Source organism: Pseudogymnoascus destructans, assembly GCF_001641265.1.
Source record: "Pseudogymnoascus destructans isolate 20631-21 unplaced genomic scaffold scaffold_28, whole genome shotgun sequence".
Lineage (NCBI taxonomy): Eukaryota > Fungi > Ascomycota > Leotiomycetes > Thelebolales > Thelebolaceae > Pseudogymnoascus > Pseudogymnoascus destructans.
The window spans coordinates 196558-212227 of NW_020167547.1; the positions used below are offsets into that span (position 1 = coordinate 196558).

General features: G+C 51.4%; 6 protein-coding genes and 1 non-coding gene across 7 annotated transcripts; 5 read left to right on the forward strand and 2 right to left on the reverse strand.

Moving 5' to 3' along the window:
• Window positions 1–137: 137 nt before the first annotated feature.
• Window positions 138–2896, reverse strand: VC83_08558 (uncharacterized protein). Its single transcript, XM_024472107.1, has 3 exons — window positions 2177–2896; window positions 1462–2126; window positions 138–1410 (listed from the first exon to the last, which is right to left on the reverse strand). The coding sequence occupies exons 1-3, from the start codon at window positions 2618–2620 to the stop codon at window positions 357–359; spliced, it is 2163 nt and encodes a 720-aa protein (XP_024320299.1). The 5' UTR covers window positions 2621–2896; the 3' UTR covers window positions 138–356.
• A 71-nt stretch (window positions 2897–2967) lies between these two features.
• Window positions 2968–6058, reverse strand: VC83_08560 (uncharacterized protein). Its single transcript, XM_024472109.1, has 2 exons — window positions 5192–6058; window positions 2968–5140 (listed from the first exon to the last, which is right to left on the reverse strand). The coding sequence occupies exons 1-2, from the start codon at window positions 5994–5996 to the stop codon at window positions 3975–3977; spliced, it is 1971 nt and encodes a 656-aa protein (XP_024320249.1). The 5' UTR covers window positions 5997–6058; the 3' UTR covers window positions 2968–3974.
• MRPL24 (54S ribosomal protein L24 mitochondrial) lies at window positions 3017–3790 on the forward strand (the record flags this gene model as incomplete). Its single annotated transcript, XM_024472108.1, has 1 exon — window positions 3017–3790. One exon carries the CDS (start codon window positions 3017–3019, stop codon window positions 3788–3790), a length of 774 nt encoding a protein of 257 aa, XP_024320298.1.
• Window positions 6059–7538: 1480 nt separating the features above from the next.
• On the forward strand, window positions 7539–10213 carry GLA1_2 (glycoside hydrolase 15 protein). The gene is made up of 5 exons (XM_024472110.1): window positions 7539–7789; window positions 7872–8224; window positions 8274–8643; window positions 8692–9000; window positions 9052–10213. Exons 1-5 carry the CDS (start codon window positions 7773–7775, stop codon window positions 10058–10060), a joined length of 2058 nt encoding a protein of 685 aa, XP_024320250.1. The 5' UTR covers window positions 7539–7772; the 3' UTR covers window positions 10061–10213.
• VC83_08562 (uncharacterized protein) lies at window positions 10212–11733 on the forward strand. The gene is made up of 2 exons (XM_024472111.1): window positions 10212–10681; window positions 10789–11733. Exons 1-2 carry the CDS (start codon window positions 10416–10418, stop codon window positions 11186–11188), a joined length of 666 nt encoding a protein of 221 aa, XP_024320248.1. The 5' UTR covers window positions 10212–10415; the 3' UTR covers window positions 11189–11733.
• A 7-nt stretch (window positions 11734–11740) lies between these two features.
• Window positions 11741–11813, forward strand: VC83_08563 (the record flags this gene model as incomplete). Its single annotated transcript has 1 exon — window positions 11741–11813. It is a non-coding gene; the product is annotated as a tRNA-Met (tRNA).
• Window positions 11814–12630: 817 nt separating this feature from the next.
• On the forward strand, window positions 12631–15036 carry PTC2 (protein phosphatase 2C 3). The gene is made up of 7 exons (XM_024472112.1): window positions 12631–13129; window positions 13355–13670; window positions 13720–13793; window positions 13843–13927; window positions 13978–14184; window positions 14232–14492; window positions 14544–15036. Exons 1-7 carry the CDS (start codon window positions 13094–13096, stop codon window positions 14891–14893), a joined length of 1329 nt encoding a protein of 442 aa, XP_024320246.1. The 5' UTR covers window positions 12631–13093; the 3' UTR covers window positions 14894–15036.
• Window positions 15037–15670: the final 634 nt, after the last annotated feature.

Sequence of the window (15670 nt, forward strand, 5' to 3'; positions counted from 1 at the left end):
GCTTAGTGGCTGTGCATCGTTTAGTAGATGTGGGTTGCTGTCATATACAGCACGAATGCCAGTGCCTAAATAACGAACTGCTAGTCCTGGTGTTTATTAGTGTTGAACAGAGGGACAGTCATGATATGACGATAATCGTGGCCAGTTCCTAACACATTTAGGCCTGTTATTAGATTCAAGGGCAGCGAAGAGCAACTTGATTACTATCAGATACAAGTATGGAGTTGGGAGATCTAACGATTACTCTATATTTTAGAATGTCAAAGTGCAACGCTCGCCGCTAGCATCGGTCAGTACGCCTAACACGCCACAGCACTCCTCCTTTCCATATATATCGTGGAGGCCCAGCCCCTATTCTACACGGCCCCAAATCCCCAATTACCCTCGACGTCCGTGTTGGCGAGGCTATCAAACACCCTAATATCCGAGTCCCTAAACTGCCACTCTGACAACCCCCCATCAATACCTGTCTCATCCATCCCAGGAAACTGCATGCTCGCAAATGACAGGACAGGTGCCGGCACCATAGTCTCCCCCATGCCCGGCGTATCCACCCAGACCGGAGGCCGCGGCGTCGGCTCGTTAGCCTCCTTAGTTAACGAGGCCGGCGTGATCGGCGACTGCTTCTCGAGGTTCGCAGCCTGTGCTCCCGAGACGAGCGTGAGGACGCCAAAGTACGGGACCTTGAGTCGCAGGTTGCCCGTCAACCCGTTCAGGTCCGTCGATATGAGTGTTTTCAGGACATCCGCGCACTGCTTGCCGAGGGCGAAGCTGCATGCAAAGGCCGTGTTCTCGAGCGACTTGATGAGGTCATCTACCATGCGCCGGTCTTGGTCGCGCTGGGTCGGGTCGAGGATGCCTTGGCCTGGTGTTCCCATGAGCCCGAGGAGGATGATTCTGGCGGACATAAAGGCTTGAAAGTCGACGATGTGGCATATGAACGGCTGATCCCCGCACTTCCGCAGCAACAGCCATCGCAGTATTAATTCTCGGCATGCGTTAAGGCAACAGATCTTGGAGTAGTCGTACCGTCTGTCAGTGGCTGAGCGGAGCATGAATGGTAAATGCACAAGGGTCTCAATCTGATAGTGCCATAGCTGGCCGAGTAGGCGTTCCATCTGCTTTGTTACACCATTGGAGTTCATTTTCTTCATGTAGTCTTGAGTTGTTGGCACGTGCCACCAACATGGAAGCATGGTTTGCTTCAAGGTTTCGAGTGCTTCGTCAATCTGCTGCGTCTCGGCATAGGCGTTGGATTCACCAGAGGAATTGCGTTCGATGACACGGAGGGCAATCGTGCTGAGCTCCTTAATGTACAATTCTTCCTTGCTCAAGGAATCATATGCACCCTCTGGTTGCCCTGCGTAGGGGTCTTTGGCAACGGCAGGTGGTAGGCCGAGGAGCAAGGTTCTGACATGGAGTTAGAGGCCGCGAGGAAATGACAGCATATAGACCACTTACAGATAAACATCGCCTTTCAAAAGGTGATAATAAATGTAGCTGCGGTGGATATCTTCTGGAGATAGAGGTATTGTACTATCGCGCTTGTTTTTGGCTGGGGACCGGTGGAGGCCCATCAGCTGTGCGATATTCAATGCCCGACGAAAGCTGAGCCATGCCCTCCGCAGGTTTCCCACGTTGATCTGGAAGCCTCCTAGCAAGATGAGACACTCGAGACCTTCCACATTGCCAACAAGTTCGTCGTCGGACGTCACGATATTCGTGATGATTGTCAGGCACTTCTCCATCCATGCGGAAGGCGCCGGCATTTCGAGGGCTTTCAATTTGGACCCTTCCGATGATTGCTGGACACAGAGGCAGAGTGCGAGCAGGTGCCTTGCTATAGCTGCTGGGTGCCATGCCCGGGTTTCCTCCACTACAACGGTAGGGATTCCGTAGGGCCTGTCCCCGGTTTGAATGGTAAGTTGTGATAAATACTTATTCAGGTACCACCACTCGTTGGCACGGCTTGTCAGGAGTTCACAATCTGCCTGAGAGGGAAGAAGGCGGTACAAGGTACGACGAACGGTGTCTATCTTGTTGCATGTATCCATCGATGAGCAGCTGGTTGTGGAGCCCGGGGTAGGCATTTGCCGCCCCTGTTGTGGAACAGGAGGCCGGCTCAACTATTACCGTTAACCCCTATTATAAGGAGACGGACAAATCTGGAACTTACAACACTATCGTCGAAGAGAGACATAATCGGGGCGTTTCCATACTCAGTATGGCTGCCCTCGTCAGTCGGCACAATCACATCGATACCAATGCATGACGACGCGGCTTGTAGACTGTCCGCTTCTTTGACAGGAGTAGATCTATCGAGGCTGGGCGAGACCTTTGTTATCAGCTTCTCCAGCAGCTCTTCAACCCTGCCAAGCCGGTGGCCAAGGCCAGTATTATTTGAACTTGGGCGCTCTGCATCGTCGAGAAACTCTTGAGAAACGCATGATGTGCCTCTGTCTAGACATCCTTTGCACGTGGGCTCACTATCGTCGCCAAATATGCACCTGATTTTCCTACGCTTGCACTCCCAGCAACTGCGCGTCCCCTTTCGTACTCTTCGAACTCTCTTGTCGCGGTGCTCGTCATTGCCATCGTTTGATATGCGCGACGGCGACATCGTGATACGGGTGAGATTTCCTTCAGCCTTATACAGAGAAATTTGTAAACACTGACAGACTCATATCTTTAATTCTGTACTGTATGCGCCTGGTTGTCTTGAATTGTCATCATCATTGTTACATGTCAGCTTGTCCGCCGTGATTCGGCCGAATCACCCGTTTATAGTGAAGTTCTCAAAAACCCAGCCAATTTTGGCCATATCAGAGAAGACACGACATGAGAAACAATCTGAAATTTAACACCACTTATAATATATTAAATGACCTATTTAAATGATTATAGGTTTAAGATCCTGAAATATGTCTGAGCCAGGGATTTGTGAGAGAAGCGTCCAAATCACGTGCATACACATTTCCTTGGAGCTCGGCTCATCATAATTCCGTATCCCAGAGAAATGTTTCGCGAGTCCATCAACGGGGTGACCTCCAAACAACTCCCAATTCGACCGCCAACCTCTTCGCAGACAGAGCGCCGCAGAGCCACTACAGCAATGCCGCCCAGGCCCCCCTCCCAACCGACTCTCTCCTTCACGCGCTGCTTCTCCACCACCCCCCAAACCCTCGCCAAGTCGACAGCGAAGCGCCTGGCATTCGAACACAGCGCCATCCCGCCATACCCCTACGGAGCCTCGAGATGGTACAAGCAGTCCAACTTCGGCCTGTACGGCATGCAGAAGATCCGCTTCGGAAACATGGTGTCTGAGCGGAACGAGATTAAGACACGCCGCTACTGGCGACCGAATGTGCACCAGAAGCGCCTGTGGAGTGTGGCACTTCGCAAGTTCTTGAGGTTGAGAGTCACAGCGAGGGTGCTGAGGACGGTCGATAAGTGCGGTGGACTCGATGAATACCTGTTGGGCGACAAGGCGGGCAGGATTAAGGAGCTCGGAATGGGAGGATGGAAATTGAGGTGGAGAGTTATGCAGTCCGAGTCTGTTAAGGAGAGGTTTAGAGCCGAGCGCGAGGCGCTGGGCCTGCCGCCGAAGGAGGAGGTGCTTATTGGAGAGGATGGGCTGCCAGTCACACAAGAACAGGTTGCAGAAGAGATACAGAAGTACGATGATGCGCTAGCTAAGGATGTGGAGATTGATATTGGCGAGGACGAGCCTGAAGTTAAGGATGTACAGTTTATGGCCGAGGAAGGAAAGCCGGGAAAGGTTACGGTATAGAGGGATATTAGAATCATGAGCCGGTTTGGCTTTGTACGATCAATGTAAAACAACATATTACCTTCACCCATATCGAAAATGGGTATATATCATAAATTCGATGATGATTTTTGTCAGCAATGAATTCCATGATATTATTTGGGGCTTGCACCTTTATATAGATTCATCATCCATCGTACAAGGCTCAAGCAAGTCTGACACCGGCCTGTCTCTGCTTCTTCAACTGTTGGCCAACGGCACCGCTCATGCCTGTCAGCTGGCTGGAGTCCAGTAAACTCTGTGCCTCTCTCCTCTTCTCGTCCTCAATCTTCTTCAACAACTTCTCCGTTTTCTGTTTGCCGCTTCCCTTGCCATGGAACTGGTGGCTAAGGTGCTTGAAGGCTTCTTTCTGGTTCATGTTCCGCCCGAACTCATCAGTATATTTGAGCTCCACATTCGGCCTATATTCCTTATTGAAATGTTCCGCAAGTTGCCTAGACTCCTGCTGGTCACGGTAGGTGTTCTGCTGGCGTGCGTAGTCCTCCTTCTCCCGTGCTGACATTCGGTCGAGGCGCCCAGTGGCACGATCTCTCTCACGTTGCTGGCGTGCCTTGAGCTCGGCGGCAGCTTCCCTCCGCTGTTTCTCGGCGAGGAAAAGTTGCTTCTCTCTGAAGATGGCATTGCGATCACCAGATTCCGACGTCTTGAGAATACCTCTATCCTTGAGGAGCTTCAACGTCGAACCTAGGCCCTTATCAAGGGTAGCCTCGTCGTCCATTCCCATACTGGAAATATTCCCCTCCTCGCGCTGGAGGCGCTCCTGCAGGTCCTCGTGATCTTCAACATTAGCATATGATTGCTGCTCCATATTGACATCTCCATCTTCGTCTGACTCTGCGCCCATCGTTGTGGCGATTTCTGTGTGCTGTGGTGCAGCACGCGGCCTCTTCACTTCCGGCGCCTCTGGTTTCTGAAGATTGGCTACAAATTCCGAGGTCTCATCTATCAAAAGTCCCGTTGCCCCTTCTTCTTCAGTAGCGTCCGAGGTAGCAGCTTCTGCACGAAGTTGCTTTGCGATATCCTCGGGCCTGACTCGCTTCCTTTTCTTGAGTGCATTCCGCCGTTGTGCCGCAAGTGACGCTTGTAGGTCGTCGTCGTCAACGAACGAGACGTCTTCGTATGTCCGCTTCTTTATGATTGGGGCTCCCGAGTCAATCTCCATATCGTTATTATCCGTTGGTGCTTCATCCATTGGCGGGACGATGTCGTCTTCATCGACAGCCCTCTGCCTCGTCGACTTGGCCCTCTTCTTCTTTGGCTTGCGGATCTTGATACCCGCAGCATCTATATAATCAGAAGATGGCTCGTCCTCTTGAAATAAATTAGCACTGAATCGTTCCCAATAGCCGTACAAAGACTTACTCAAAAAATCAAGGCTAATAGCCTTTGGTTTCATTCCCAGTGTTGCGCCACTTTTAATCGCTTCCAGTTGCTCTTTTGTGCTTCCTTGGCCATCCAGAGTGAATCTGCTCGATTTCTTGCCGTCAATCTCAACATCGTAATGCGATAAAATGGTCCTATCCTCCGAGTTATCTATATCGTTGGGGTTGTAAACCGGCTTCTTCTTCTTCAACTCCAACAGATCCTTGAGCTTTTCTCGCTCTCTCAGATCTGTATTCTCCAGCTCATCCCCTTCCTCTTCATTCTCGTCGATAGTTGTGTCCTTCAGGGTAAGGACGTGATCTTCCCCTTCCTGGAATGTGCCCAGCTCATGGCCAACCTTGACTCCTGCGAGATCTTTCTCCGTATATTCCGCTTCCTTCTCAGCCTCTACTCGTTCCTTTTCGAGCTTTCGTGCCTTTTCGATCTCGCGTTGGCGTTTCTTTTGTTTGATGAGCCAGCTCTTAGCATCTTGATCGTCCTCGTCGGCTTCTCCTAGGCCCTTGCCTTCGAGTTTGGTGAATCGTCTCGACACATCGCGTGCCTTTTTAATGGCCTCTGCTTTCGCCTCGCGCTTGCGCTTGGCTTCTTCGGCATCTTGAAGCTTCTTGTAATTCGCGTAGCTTTCTGCTTGTCGCGACTCAAGAGTGCTCGCCACCTCTTCGTCGTCCGGAGAGGATTTGGTGGCGTCTTTGAAAACGGGCCCGCCTCCTGGTACCGGCAAAGGCGCCAGCCCCAATGATATACGAAGTCGATTCGTTTCCTCGATAGAAATTGCGCTCGCCATATTGTGTTGTGAGTAGGTGGACCTTTGAATCGTTGTGTTGGTTCAAATACAGTCCGTTGTGATGGGAGGCAACGAGGCGACATGAGGCTGAGGCTCCAATTTCAGTATCTCGGCATGACGGGCACATGCGCTAGCTTACTAAGCTAAGCCGGTTTAGCTTCTACAACTATTCATTCACTTCTCCACGCACCTTCATCTTAAACCAGATTTGAATTTTGTGATTATTTTTATTTGGCCGTCTGGATATATGAAGTGAGGCTGATTCAATCAGTTTGGCCACCTATTCGGGCTTGCTGAGGTCAAAATGACAATTTCCGACCAACAGGTCTCTATATTGCTACTTACAAAGCTTAGACTGGTGATACAGGCTGGATTTTGATGATGAGGTGTTCAGCGCCTCATATCCTACTTACTATTTCCAGTAGTCATTCCCTTGTGAGATTGGGAGATACGACATGCTACATGCACCGTCTTCGGGCTGCCTATTCCTTTCGAGGAAGCCCTCCGAGGGGCAGTTCGGCTGATGATGCATTCGATGAAGACAGAGATGCAAAGCAAAGACGGATGTTAGCACCGTGAGCCATAGACATCCTGTGCGGTTTGTAAGAGTGATTATTCACATATCTCACTTGCTGAGCGATATATCCAAACCGACGATAGCTTCAAAAGCGCAATAGGGCCGAATTACTCTGTGAAATAACTGGATAAGTTGGCTTGATATCCCGTCTCACCAACAACTTCCGAGGCTCTTTTGACGCCTCTCTGGCCAATATGGCGCCTTCCATAGTGAAAAATGTTGCCAACAGACCCAAAAACCACTGCATCGGCCCGTTCCTGAAAAATACGACATTACAGTGCATATCTCACATGCGAGAAGCAGCATGCTAAACTAATTTTTTCATATATAACCACTGGTAATAATCATCGCACGGCAACCATTGGCCGCCGGAGGCGTGCCGTGGTCGCCTTTACACTCCCTGTAAGGCTTAGTGATCCTACGGCTTGGCTAAGAACACCCAATATGCATCATTATCCTGTATGATCGGCTCCTTTAATCGGCCAAGGCTACGCGTGGCAGTGTGATGAAGAAGGGTATTTAGCGGCGTTTCCTCGGCGAGCGGCTGATCCATGGAGCATCGTAGCTGCTAAGTCTCGGCCGCATAAACGAATAAACAACTGAGCGGCATATCGTCAATGGCAAGTGTAGCCGCGCGCACTATATATTAGAGTGCAAAGAGTACACGATCGGCACGCAACGCCAGACTCCAAGAAATCGGATCGGTGGTGCTAGAAAAGCCCATGGAAAAGGGCTGTTTGCATCGATACTTTTTCAGTAAGCTTTTCCCCGCGCACGTGGAAATCAATATGGGGACCCCGCATCGGCGCACTGTCTGGCGAGTCCTTGCTCCTACAGTGCGTTGGGCTCACGAGATGTTCCGTTCACGAGACAGCTGTAAGTTGCCAAAGTCGATGGCTACGCACTGAAACAATCACGGGTTGAAATACACTGTATTATTGTGAATTACCTGATGACTTGTACAGGTCGTGGCTTCCTCGTTTATCTTCGCGAATAGCATCAGATAAACAGACATGTGCTCAATGATGCAGTGAGGAAATGGGGACATTGGCGGCAAGTGAGACATTTTGGCTCAGGTGCCGACAGGAGTCGCACTCGACGCCACAAACTGCCACTGAACCCACCTCTCAACTTCCCATCCAGGATGACAGAGCCCACTATCGCAGCATCATTTCCGCTTTTAGTGGTTCGCCGAAAACATGGCGCCTCTCTCCAGGTACGATATAGGGTCATTAAGGAGGCTTCGCAGGCCTCATTCTCGGCCCGTCTTGACCCCACTGACATTTGTCTCTGAATAGACGGGTCCAAGACTCAAATCCTCTATATAAGTCTTATGAGGGCGCTCTTCATTCAGGTCCCTCATCATCGCCGATCCCACTTCGCCTCTTCCATAATCCCTTCACCATCAAGTTCATCATGTTTGGACTTGGCCCTGCTCTCTTGGTGAGCCTTCTGGCTTTCCAGAATGCACTCGCTTTACCTGGCACTAGCCGTGCCCATATCGAGAAGCGTGATCTCGATTCCTGGATCACGACTCAAAGCCCTTATTCCTTGACGAAACTGCTCTGTAATATCGGTGCAGCCGGATGCAACGCTCAGGGTGCTGCATCCGGAGCAGTCGTTGCTTCCCCGAGCAAAACCTCGCCAAATTGTGACTATTCCAAACCACCTCTCTGATAGACCTCTCTAACAAAATCTAGATTGGTATACCTGGTCACGGGATTCAGCTCTTGTCTCCAAATACCTCGTGGATAAGTTAGGGAATGGATACCATGCAAGCCTCCAGGCTAAAATTCAAAATTATATTATCGCACAGGCCAATCTCCAGGGTGTCACAAACCCGTCGGGCTCACTCGATACTGGGGCTGGGCTTGGAGAGCCAAAGTTCAATGTTGATCTTACTGCCTTTACAGATAACTGGGGCCGTCCCCAACGCGATGGCCCAGCTCTTAGAGCAGAAGTCCTGATCGGCTATGGAAACTGGCTTGTCGACAATGGTTATTCTGCTACTGCAGTGTCCGCAATCTGGCCAGTCCTTGTCAACGACCTTGCCTATGTTGTCCAATACTGGTAAGGGTGACTTCTATCAAAGCCTTGTTCTATGCTAATCATCCATAGGAACCAGGGCGGGTTTGACTTGTGGGAAGAGGTGAATGGAAACTCCTTCTTCACCACAGCCTCCCAGCACCGTGCTCTTGTAGAGGGCATTGCATTCGCAGCTAGAATTGGCAAATCCTGCAACAACTGCGCCACTGTTGCACCACAGATCCTTTGCTACCAGCAAAATTACTGGACTTCCAACGGCAACTATATTGTTTCTAACATCAATGTCAACAACGGGCACACTGGAAAGGATGCTAACTCTATCCTGACATCAATCCACAGCTTTGACCCCGCAGGCGGTTGTGATGCTGCCACATTCCAGCCGTATGTTTTGAAGATCTGAAGAGTACCCATGCTGTTGCTGACGCTTTCTAGATGCTCGGACCGAGCTCTTGCAAACCATAAGGCTGTTACCGACTCGTTCAGATCCGTATACTCCATCAACTCTGGAATCGCCCAGGGAGCTGCAGTTGCAGTTGGTCGCTACTCGGAAGATACTTACTACAATGGAAACCCTTGGTATCTGGCCACTTTTGCTGCCGCCGAGCAGCTTTATGACGCTCTTTACCAATGGAACTCAGTCGGAGCCATCGCCATTACTGACGTGTCTTTGGCCTTTTTCAAGGACCTTTATTCTTCTGCGGCAGTCGGAACATATCAGAAGTCCAGCACCCAATACACCGCAATTGTCGCAGCCGTAAAGACTTACGCCGATGGTTATATGACCAAGGCACAGGCATATACACCTTCAAGCGGAGCCCTTGCTGAGCAATACGACCGCTCGAGCGGATCGCCACTCTCCGCCGCCGACCTTACATGGTCATATGCTGCGTTCCTGAGCGCAAGCGACCGACGCGCTGGCATCGTCCCAGCCTCCTGGGGCTCAATCAACGGCAACACGGTTCCCGCAGGCACCTGTGGAAACTCCGCATTCACTGGATCCTACTCCAAGGCCTCGGGTATCACATTCCCCGCCAACCAGACCCCTGGAACAGCCGGGCCAACCTCAACGGCCACAGCAACGGCTACAGTAACTTCCTCCGTGCCAACTTCTACCTCATGCGTGATTGCTCACAAAGTTGCGGTCACCTTCAATGAAGTAGTGACTACCGTTGTCGGCCAGACTGTCAAGATTGTCGGATCCATCTCGCAGCTTGGTAGCTGGAACACAGCCAACGCGATTGCCCTGTCGGCCAGCGGATATACGAGTAGCAACCACCTTTGGAGCACCGCCCTTAATCTGCCATCTGGAACCACGTTCCAATACAAGTTCATCAACGTCGCCTCGAATGGTGCGGTTACCTGGGAGTCTGATCCCACCCGCCAGTACACGGTGCCTGCCACATGCGATACGACAGCGACTGTTAGCAGCAATTGGAAGTGAGAGAAAATCATAAGGGTAGCATGCATGGGCGAGTTGGGGGTGATATGATTGCGAGCGAACGAACAGCGAAAATTACAATGTCACGAGGATTAAGCCGGGTGGTTATATATATAAGTGTACATAGAATATCTATTAGTTACCAATGCATCGAGGAATTTCATCTCTTAATTTCTGGTTTTAATATCACTTGTTCCTGGTTCCTGACGGCTGATAACTATCACAGCCTCGCGGAGTTGATATCCGCAAGGCTGACACTCCCACAGCCTCGCCACCCAACCCCCCCACCTTGTCGTCAACAGACAGACAGCTCCATCACAAGATCTCCCATAGATCTCCCATCTATACAACTCTCACAATGTCTCATCACTGCCACGATGAGCATGACGGTCATGGCCATGACCACTCCCACGGCGACGACGGCGGCCACGACCACAGCGACGACATCACCCCCGCCATCCAGCACTCGCTGTACCAACACATCGACTTCGACGCCATCACGACGCTGAACGAAGCTGTTTCCGGGTCTGGTGCTGCGGTTGTGAAAAAGACGTGGGCGGAGCGGTTGGAGGATAGCCCGGAGTTGGAGAGTGACGCTGATGAGCAGCTTTTGATGCATATTCCGTGAGGCGCCCCCTCAGCCCCGCCTCCAGTGTACCGCCACCCAAGAACTCGGCAGTTTTCCTGGCGGCTGATTATGGGAATACCAATGCTGATTGAACGGCGTATAGATTCACAGGCCAAATCAAGCTCTACTCCCTCCTCCTCCGGACCTCCCAATCCCCCTCCGCCCCCCGCACCCTCAAGCTCTTCGTAAACCGTAACGACGTCGACTTCGACCTCGCCACTCAACTCACCCCCACCCAAACTCTCCACCTCTCCCAGACCTCCGAAGTCCAAGACATCCCGGTAAAGCGCGCGTTATTCGGCACGGTGCAGAGTTTGACGCTGTTCTTTGAGGATAATTTCGGGGAGGAGGTGAGTAGAGTTGGGTATGTGGGGTTTAGGGGGGGGTGGATGAGGTTGGGGGGGGCGCCGGAGGGGGTGTTGTATGAGGCGGCGGCGAACCCGAGGGATCATAAAGTTAAGGGGGCGGATGCGTTGGGGATGGGGAGTCGGTTGGGGGGGTGAGGGAGGAAATGGGGTCCGGAGGGTTTGAGAAGGAAGGGCTATATTGAAGAGACGCGGTATTTGGTGGGCAGGATGGGAATCGACGTTGGTGTTGGCATGGTTCATAGGAACCGTTGGGAACAGTTGCAGTACTTGTATTGAGTTACGGGACGCGTCCAAAAAAGCGGCAGGGTCACAGTTGAGTTGTGGAAGCTATCATTATTGGATTGACCGCGATTGTTAAGGCATTTGCAGAAAGAATGCAAACCCCTTAGCCTACACAGGTCAGGTGCGGGATGTGTGGGATGTGCGGGATATACAGTTCTGTCAAATATTAGAAGCCTTCCCCATACATAAACTGCATAAACCGTCGTCCACTCCAAAGACACCTGCATAACGTTACTGCACCATCACACCCCGTACAACGCCACCCCGCGTTATTCATCCACCATCCACAACGTGGAGCCTCCCCTTACTCCTCCCACACTCTCCCAGCCCAACCCCAGTAATGATCTCACCCACCCCCAGCCCGACCCATCATTATAAGAATCCACACAAGCCTCCCATCCAACAAAGCAATTTGGCGCAGCGGAAGCGCGCCGGGCTCATAACCCGGAGGTCGCATGATCGAAACATGCAATTGCTAATTCTTTTGTGATTTTTGGGGAGGGGTTTTGAGGGGAGTTTGCCGACGAGTAATGGGCAAGGCTGAGGGGAAGGCTGAGGCGGATTGGCGTGGGTATTTTTTGGGGGTGGTGATGCTCGCTTAGGGCTAGTTACTCTGTACGTACGTATTTTTTATTTTTTATTTTTTATTTTTTATTTTTTATTTTTTATTTTTTATTTTTATCCTTTTATTTATTATGGCGCAGCATGAGAACCAGCACCGAGTGAGGCATGAGGGATATGCTAGAAAATGGCTCTGGGTATGCGGGATTATCACAGCCAGCCACACACATCTGCTGCCTGCGGCTGTTCTTCCTGTCAACCTCTCAGCCTTGCATGGATGGAGCCGATGGATAGCCGCATATATAGTATATAGGGTAAACGATGAGAGACGGGGGAGGAGAGGATATACAACATCCTATATTACAAAGTAACATGACATTCGATGTCATGTTACTTTGTAATATAATCACAATTTCCTCGCTCATTACCTCTCTCTTCCTGTTGCCGCACATGAAGATGCTCGGTTCCAGACCAGGCCGTTATCGATAAGAAACCACAAACCGTGAAAAAGTGAAACGGCCGATTTTTACACCAAAACAGCACGTTCTATACTGAACAATATCCCATCTTCGTCCGTCTATACTGAACAATATCCATCTTCGTCCGTCTATACTGAACAATATCCATCTTCGTCCCTCTATACTGAACAATATCCCATCTTCGTCCTTCTATACTGAACAATATCCCATCTAGACTGAATACGAACTCCCCACACCTGCTCTCGAGTATTCTACGTATTCTACTCTACACCCTTTACCAAATACCCCAAAAAGTACTCTACCACCCAATTCACTACTATAAGGTACTTACAACCCCCAAATGCCCACTGCCAAATTAGCCTTCCGCACCACCCTCAATCGTCATCCCCCACATCCACCACCACAACCTGACCTAACCTCATTCCCCCCTTCCACCTCCACCTCCACCACCACCCCCATTCACGAAATTCCTCACTTTCAATACTCGCGTGCCTGTTATAATCTCAACCACACCTCGACCCTTTCGTGATCCTCATGAATATTGACTTCTAGCCCACCATCCAACCCTATCAACCCTCCATCTCGCCCACCGCCGACCCCGCACCTCCAATAGACACATTGCGATAATTTTCTCAACCCGCCCTCTCAACCACTACTACCACGTGTGTGCCTGTCCGAATCTCCGTGGTGTTCAAAGTGCTCAGAATATCACTTCGCCATGGGCCAGACTCTCTCAGAGCCGGTTGTTGAAAAGGTGTGTTTCTTTCTGCCTGTTGTTTGGGGGCTGTGTGGGTGGACGTGTCGAACCTTTCGGGTGGGCGACAACAATGGCCTTACGTGACGAAAGTCGGCGTATACCGCTGTGGCGGGTGGATCTATACTTTTTCCGCGCGTAGAGGCTGGTTTGGTGGTTGTTTGGGAGTGGAGAGACACTTGCGGTTTTACAACGGATGTTTGTGCTGACTCTTCCTTCTCACAGCACTCGTCCAGCGGCGGTGATGAGCGACTGATATACGGAATCTCATGTATGCAGGGATGGCGCATCAGCATGGAAGATGCGCATGCCACGATTCTTGACCTACAGACCCAGTCCGACAAGCCAAGGCAAGACGCGCCTGCGGATGAGCGGCTCTCGTTCTTCGGAGTATACGACGGACACGGTGGAGCAAAGGTGGCCTTATTCGCAGGTGACAATGTGCATCAGATCATCGCGAAGCAGGAGGCATTCAAGAGAGGCGATATCGAGCAGGCACTGAAGGATGGGTTTTTGGCGACGGACCGTGCGATTCTGAACGGTTAGCTTGCTGCACGCAGTAGACGTCATTCACTTTGCTGACGTTCTAGATCCACAATACGAGGATGAGGTTTCTGGTTGCACGGCTACGGTCGCAATCATCTCAGGAAAGAAGATCTACGTAGTAAGTTGTGGCGCGTATCCCGTGCCATTGTACGTGCTAATCGAGACAGGGTAACGCTGGAGACTCAAGAGCCGTGCTGGGAGTAAAGGGACGTGCAAAGCCGCTCTCCTTTGACCACAAGCCGCAAAACGAAGGTATATACTGCAGAACTCATGAATGAGACCCAATCTAATCCGATATACAGGCGAGAAGGCCCGTATCACGGCCGCTGGTGGCTTTGTTGATTTCGGAAGAGTCAACGGCAACCTGGCGCTCTCTCGTGCTCTCGGTGACTTTGAGTTCAAGAAGTCACATCAACTGGCGCCCGAGCAACAGATTGTCACCGCATACCCCGACGTAACGATCCATGACATCTCTGAGGACGATGAGTTTGTGGTTGTTGCCTGTGATGGTGAGATTGGCGCCATATGAAACGTGGATTCTGCTAACACTGAAAAGGTATTTGGGATTGCCAGTCTTCGCAGGCTGTTATCGAGTTTGTGAGACGTGGAATTGCCGCCAAGCAGGACCTCGAGAAGATTTGCGAGAACATGATGGACAACTGCCTGGCCTCCAACTCGGAGACCGGCGGCGTTGGCTGTGATAACATGACCATGTCAGTCGTTGGTATCCTTAACGGGCAGACTAAGGAGGAGTGGTACGAGAAGATCGCACAGCGAGTTGCCAACGGGGATGGCCCATGCGCCCCTGTGGAATACGGTCAGGACGGTTCAATTTTCCCGGAGTTGTTCTTCACTAATGCGTGGACAGCTGAGTTCCGCGGCCCAGGCGTTCACCACAACTTCGACGACAGTGACAGCGGGTACGACATGGACATGGACCAGCGGTCGAGAAACATCGTCGCTGGTGGTAAGAAGGGGCGCATCATCCTCCTCGGCGACGGGAGCGAGATCCTCATGGGTCCTGAGGACGCGGACACGATCGACAACGAGGAGGAGGAGGAGGACCTCGCAAGCCAAGCCCAGCCCGTCAAGGGCGACGAGCACGACCACCAGCCACTGCCAACGACCGCAGCGACCCCAGGCAAGATTATGAGGCCGATCATCGACGTGAAGGAGAAGATAGAGAATGCGGTGAAGGGAGAGGCGAAGAGCGAGTAATCGGGGATAGATTAATCAGCCATATTTGGCCCTCGTGCGCGGCAGGGAGGAGTGCAGGAGTAGTGGGCATAATCGTGCATTGCTGTGCTGTGTTGGAGCTGGGCGATCTATTCCGGGAGGGAGTGTGGGAGGGATAGGGCTGGCTGGGGAGGAGATGTGGAGGGGGAGACGGGCGGCCACCGATGCCATTTTGGGCAGATGATGCAGCGAGCGTTCTGTGGCTGCTGCGGCAGGCACATCTAGGCACTGCGAGCTGACGAGCTGATTATTTTGGCTTGTCTGCCAGTGCGGAGTTTCCTTTGTGTCGGTGCGATCATACCAGCGCGTTCTGTTGTCCGAGGGTCCTGTTCAATTGCGCACATGCTGTCCGTCTAGGGGGGGTGCTATAGACTTAAGACTCTAGTTTCGAAGCATTTTTGTATTTTCTGAGGACTGATTGGTGACTTCGACTTGATGCCTGGTGTGCTTTAATAAAGCCGTGACTGCTGAAACTGAAGGTAATTCCCCATCCCAATGTGCCCAGCAATTCGGTGAAATCATCCGTATACGAAGCATAAAGAAATATACCGCGTCACAATTACAAATGAAATAAGAAAAAGGAAATTGTGGTAATATTATCAAAAAAGCAAACCACAGCACACCACACAGCACTGTGGCGGTTTTCACCCGTTGTCGGTCTTCACCTGTTGTCGTTGTGGCTGGTATCGTCCCCTCGAGCTGCATTGAAATGACGAGCTTGCGAAGTGGAGTGGGTCCTGGGGCAGGCAACTTGGCCAG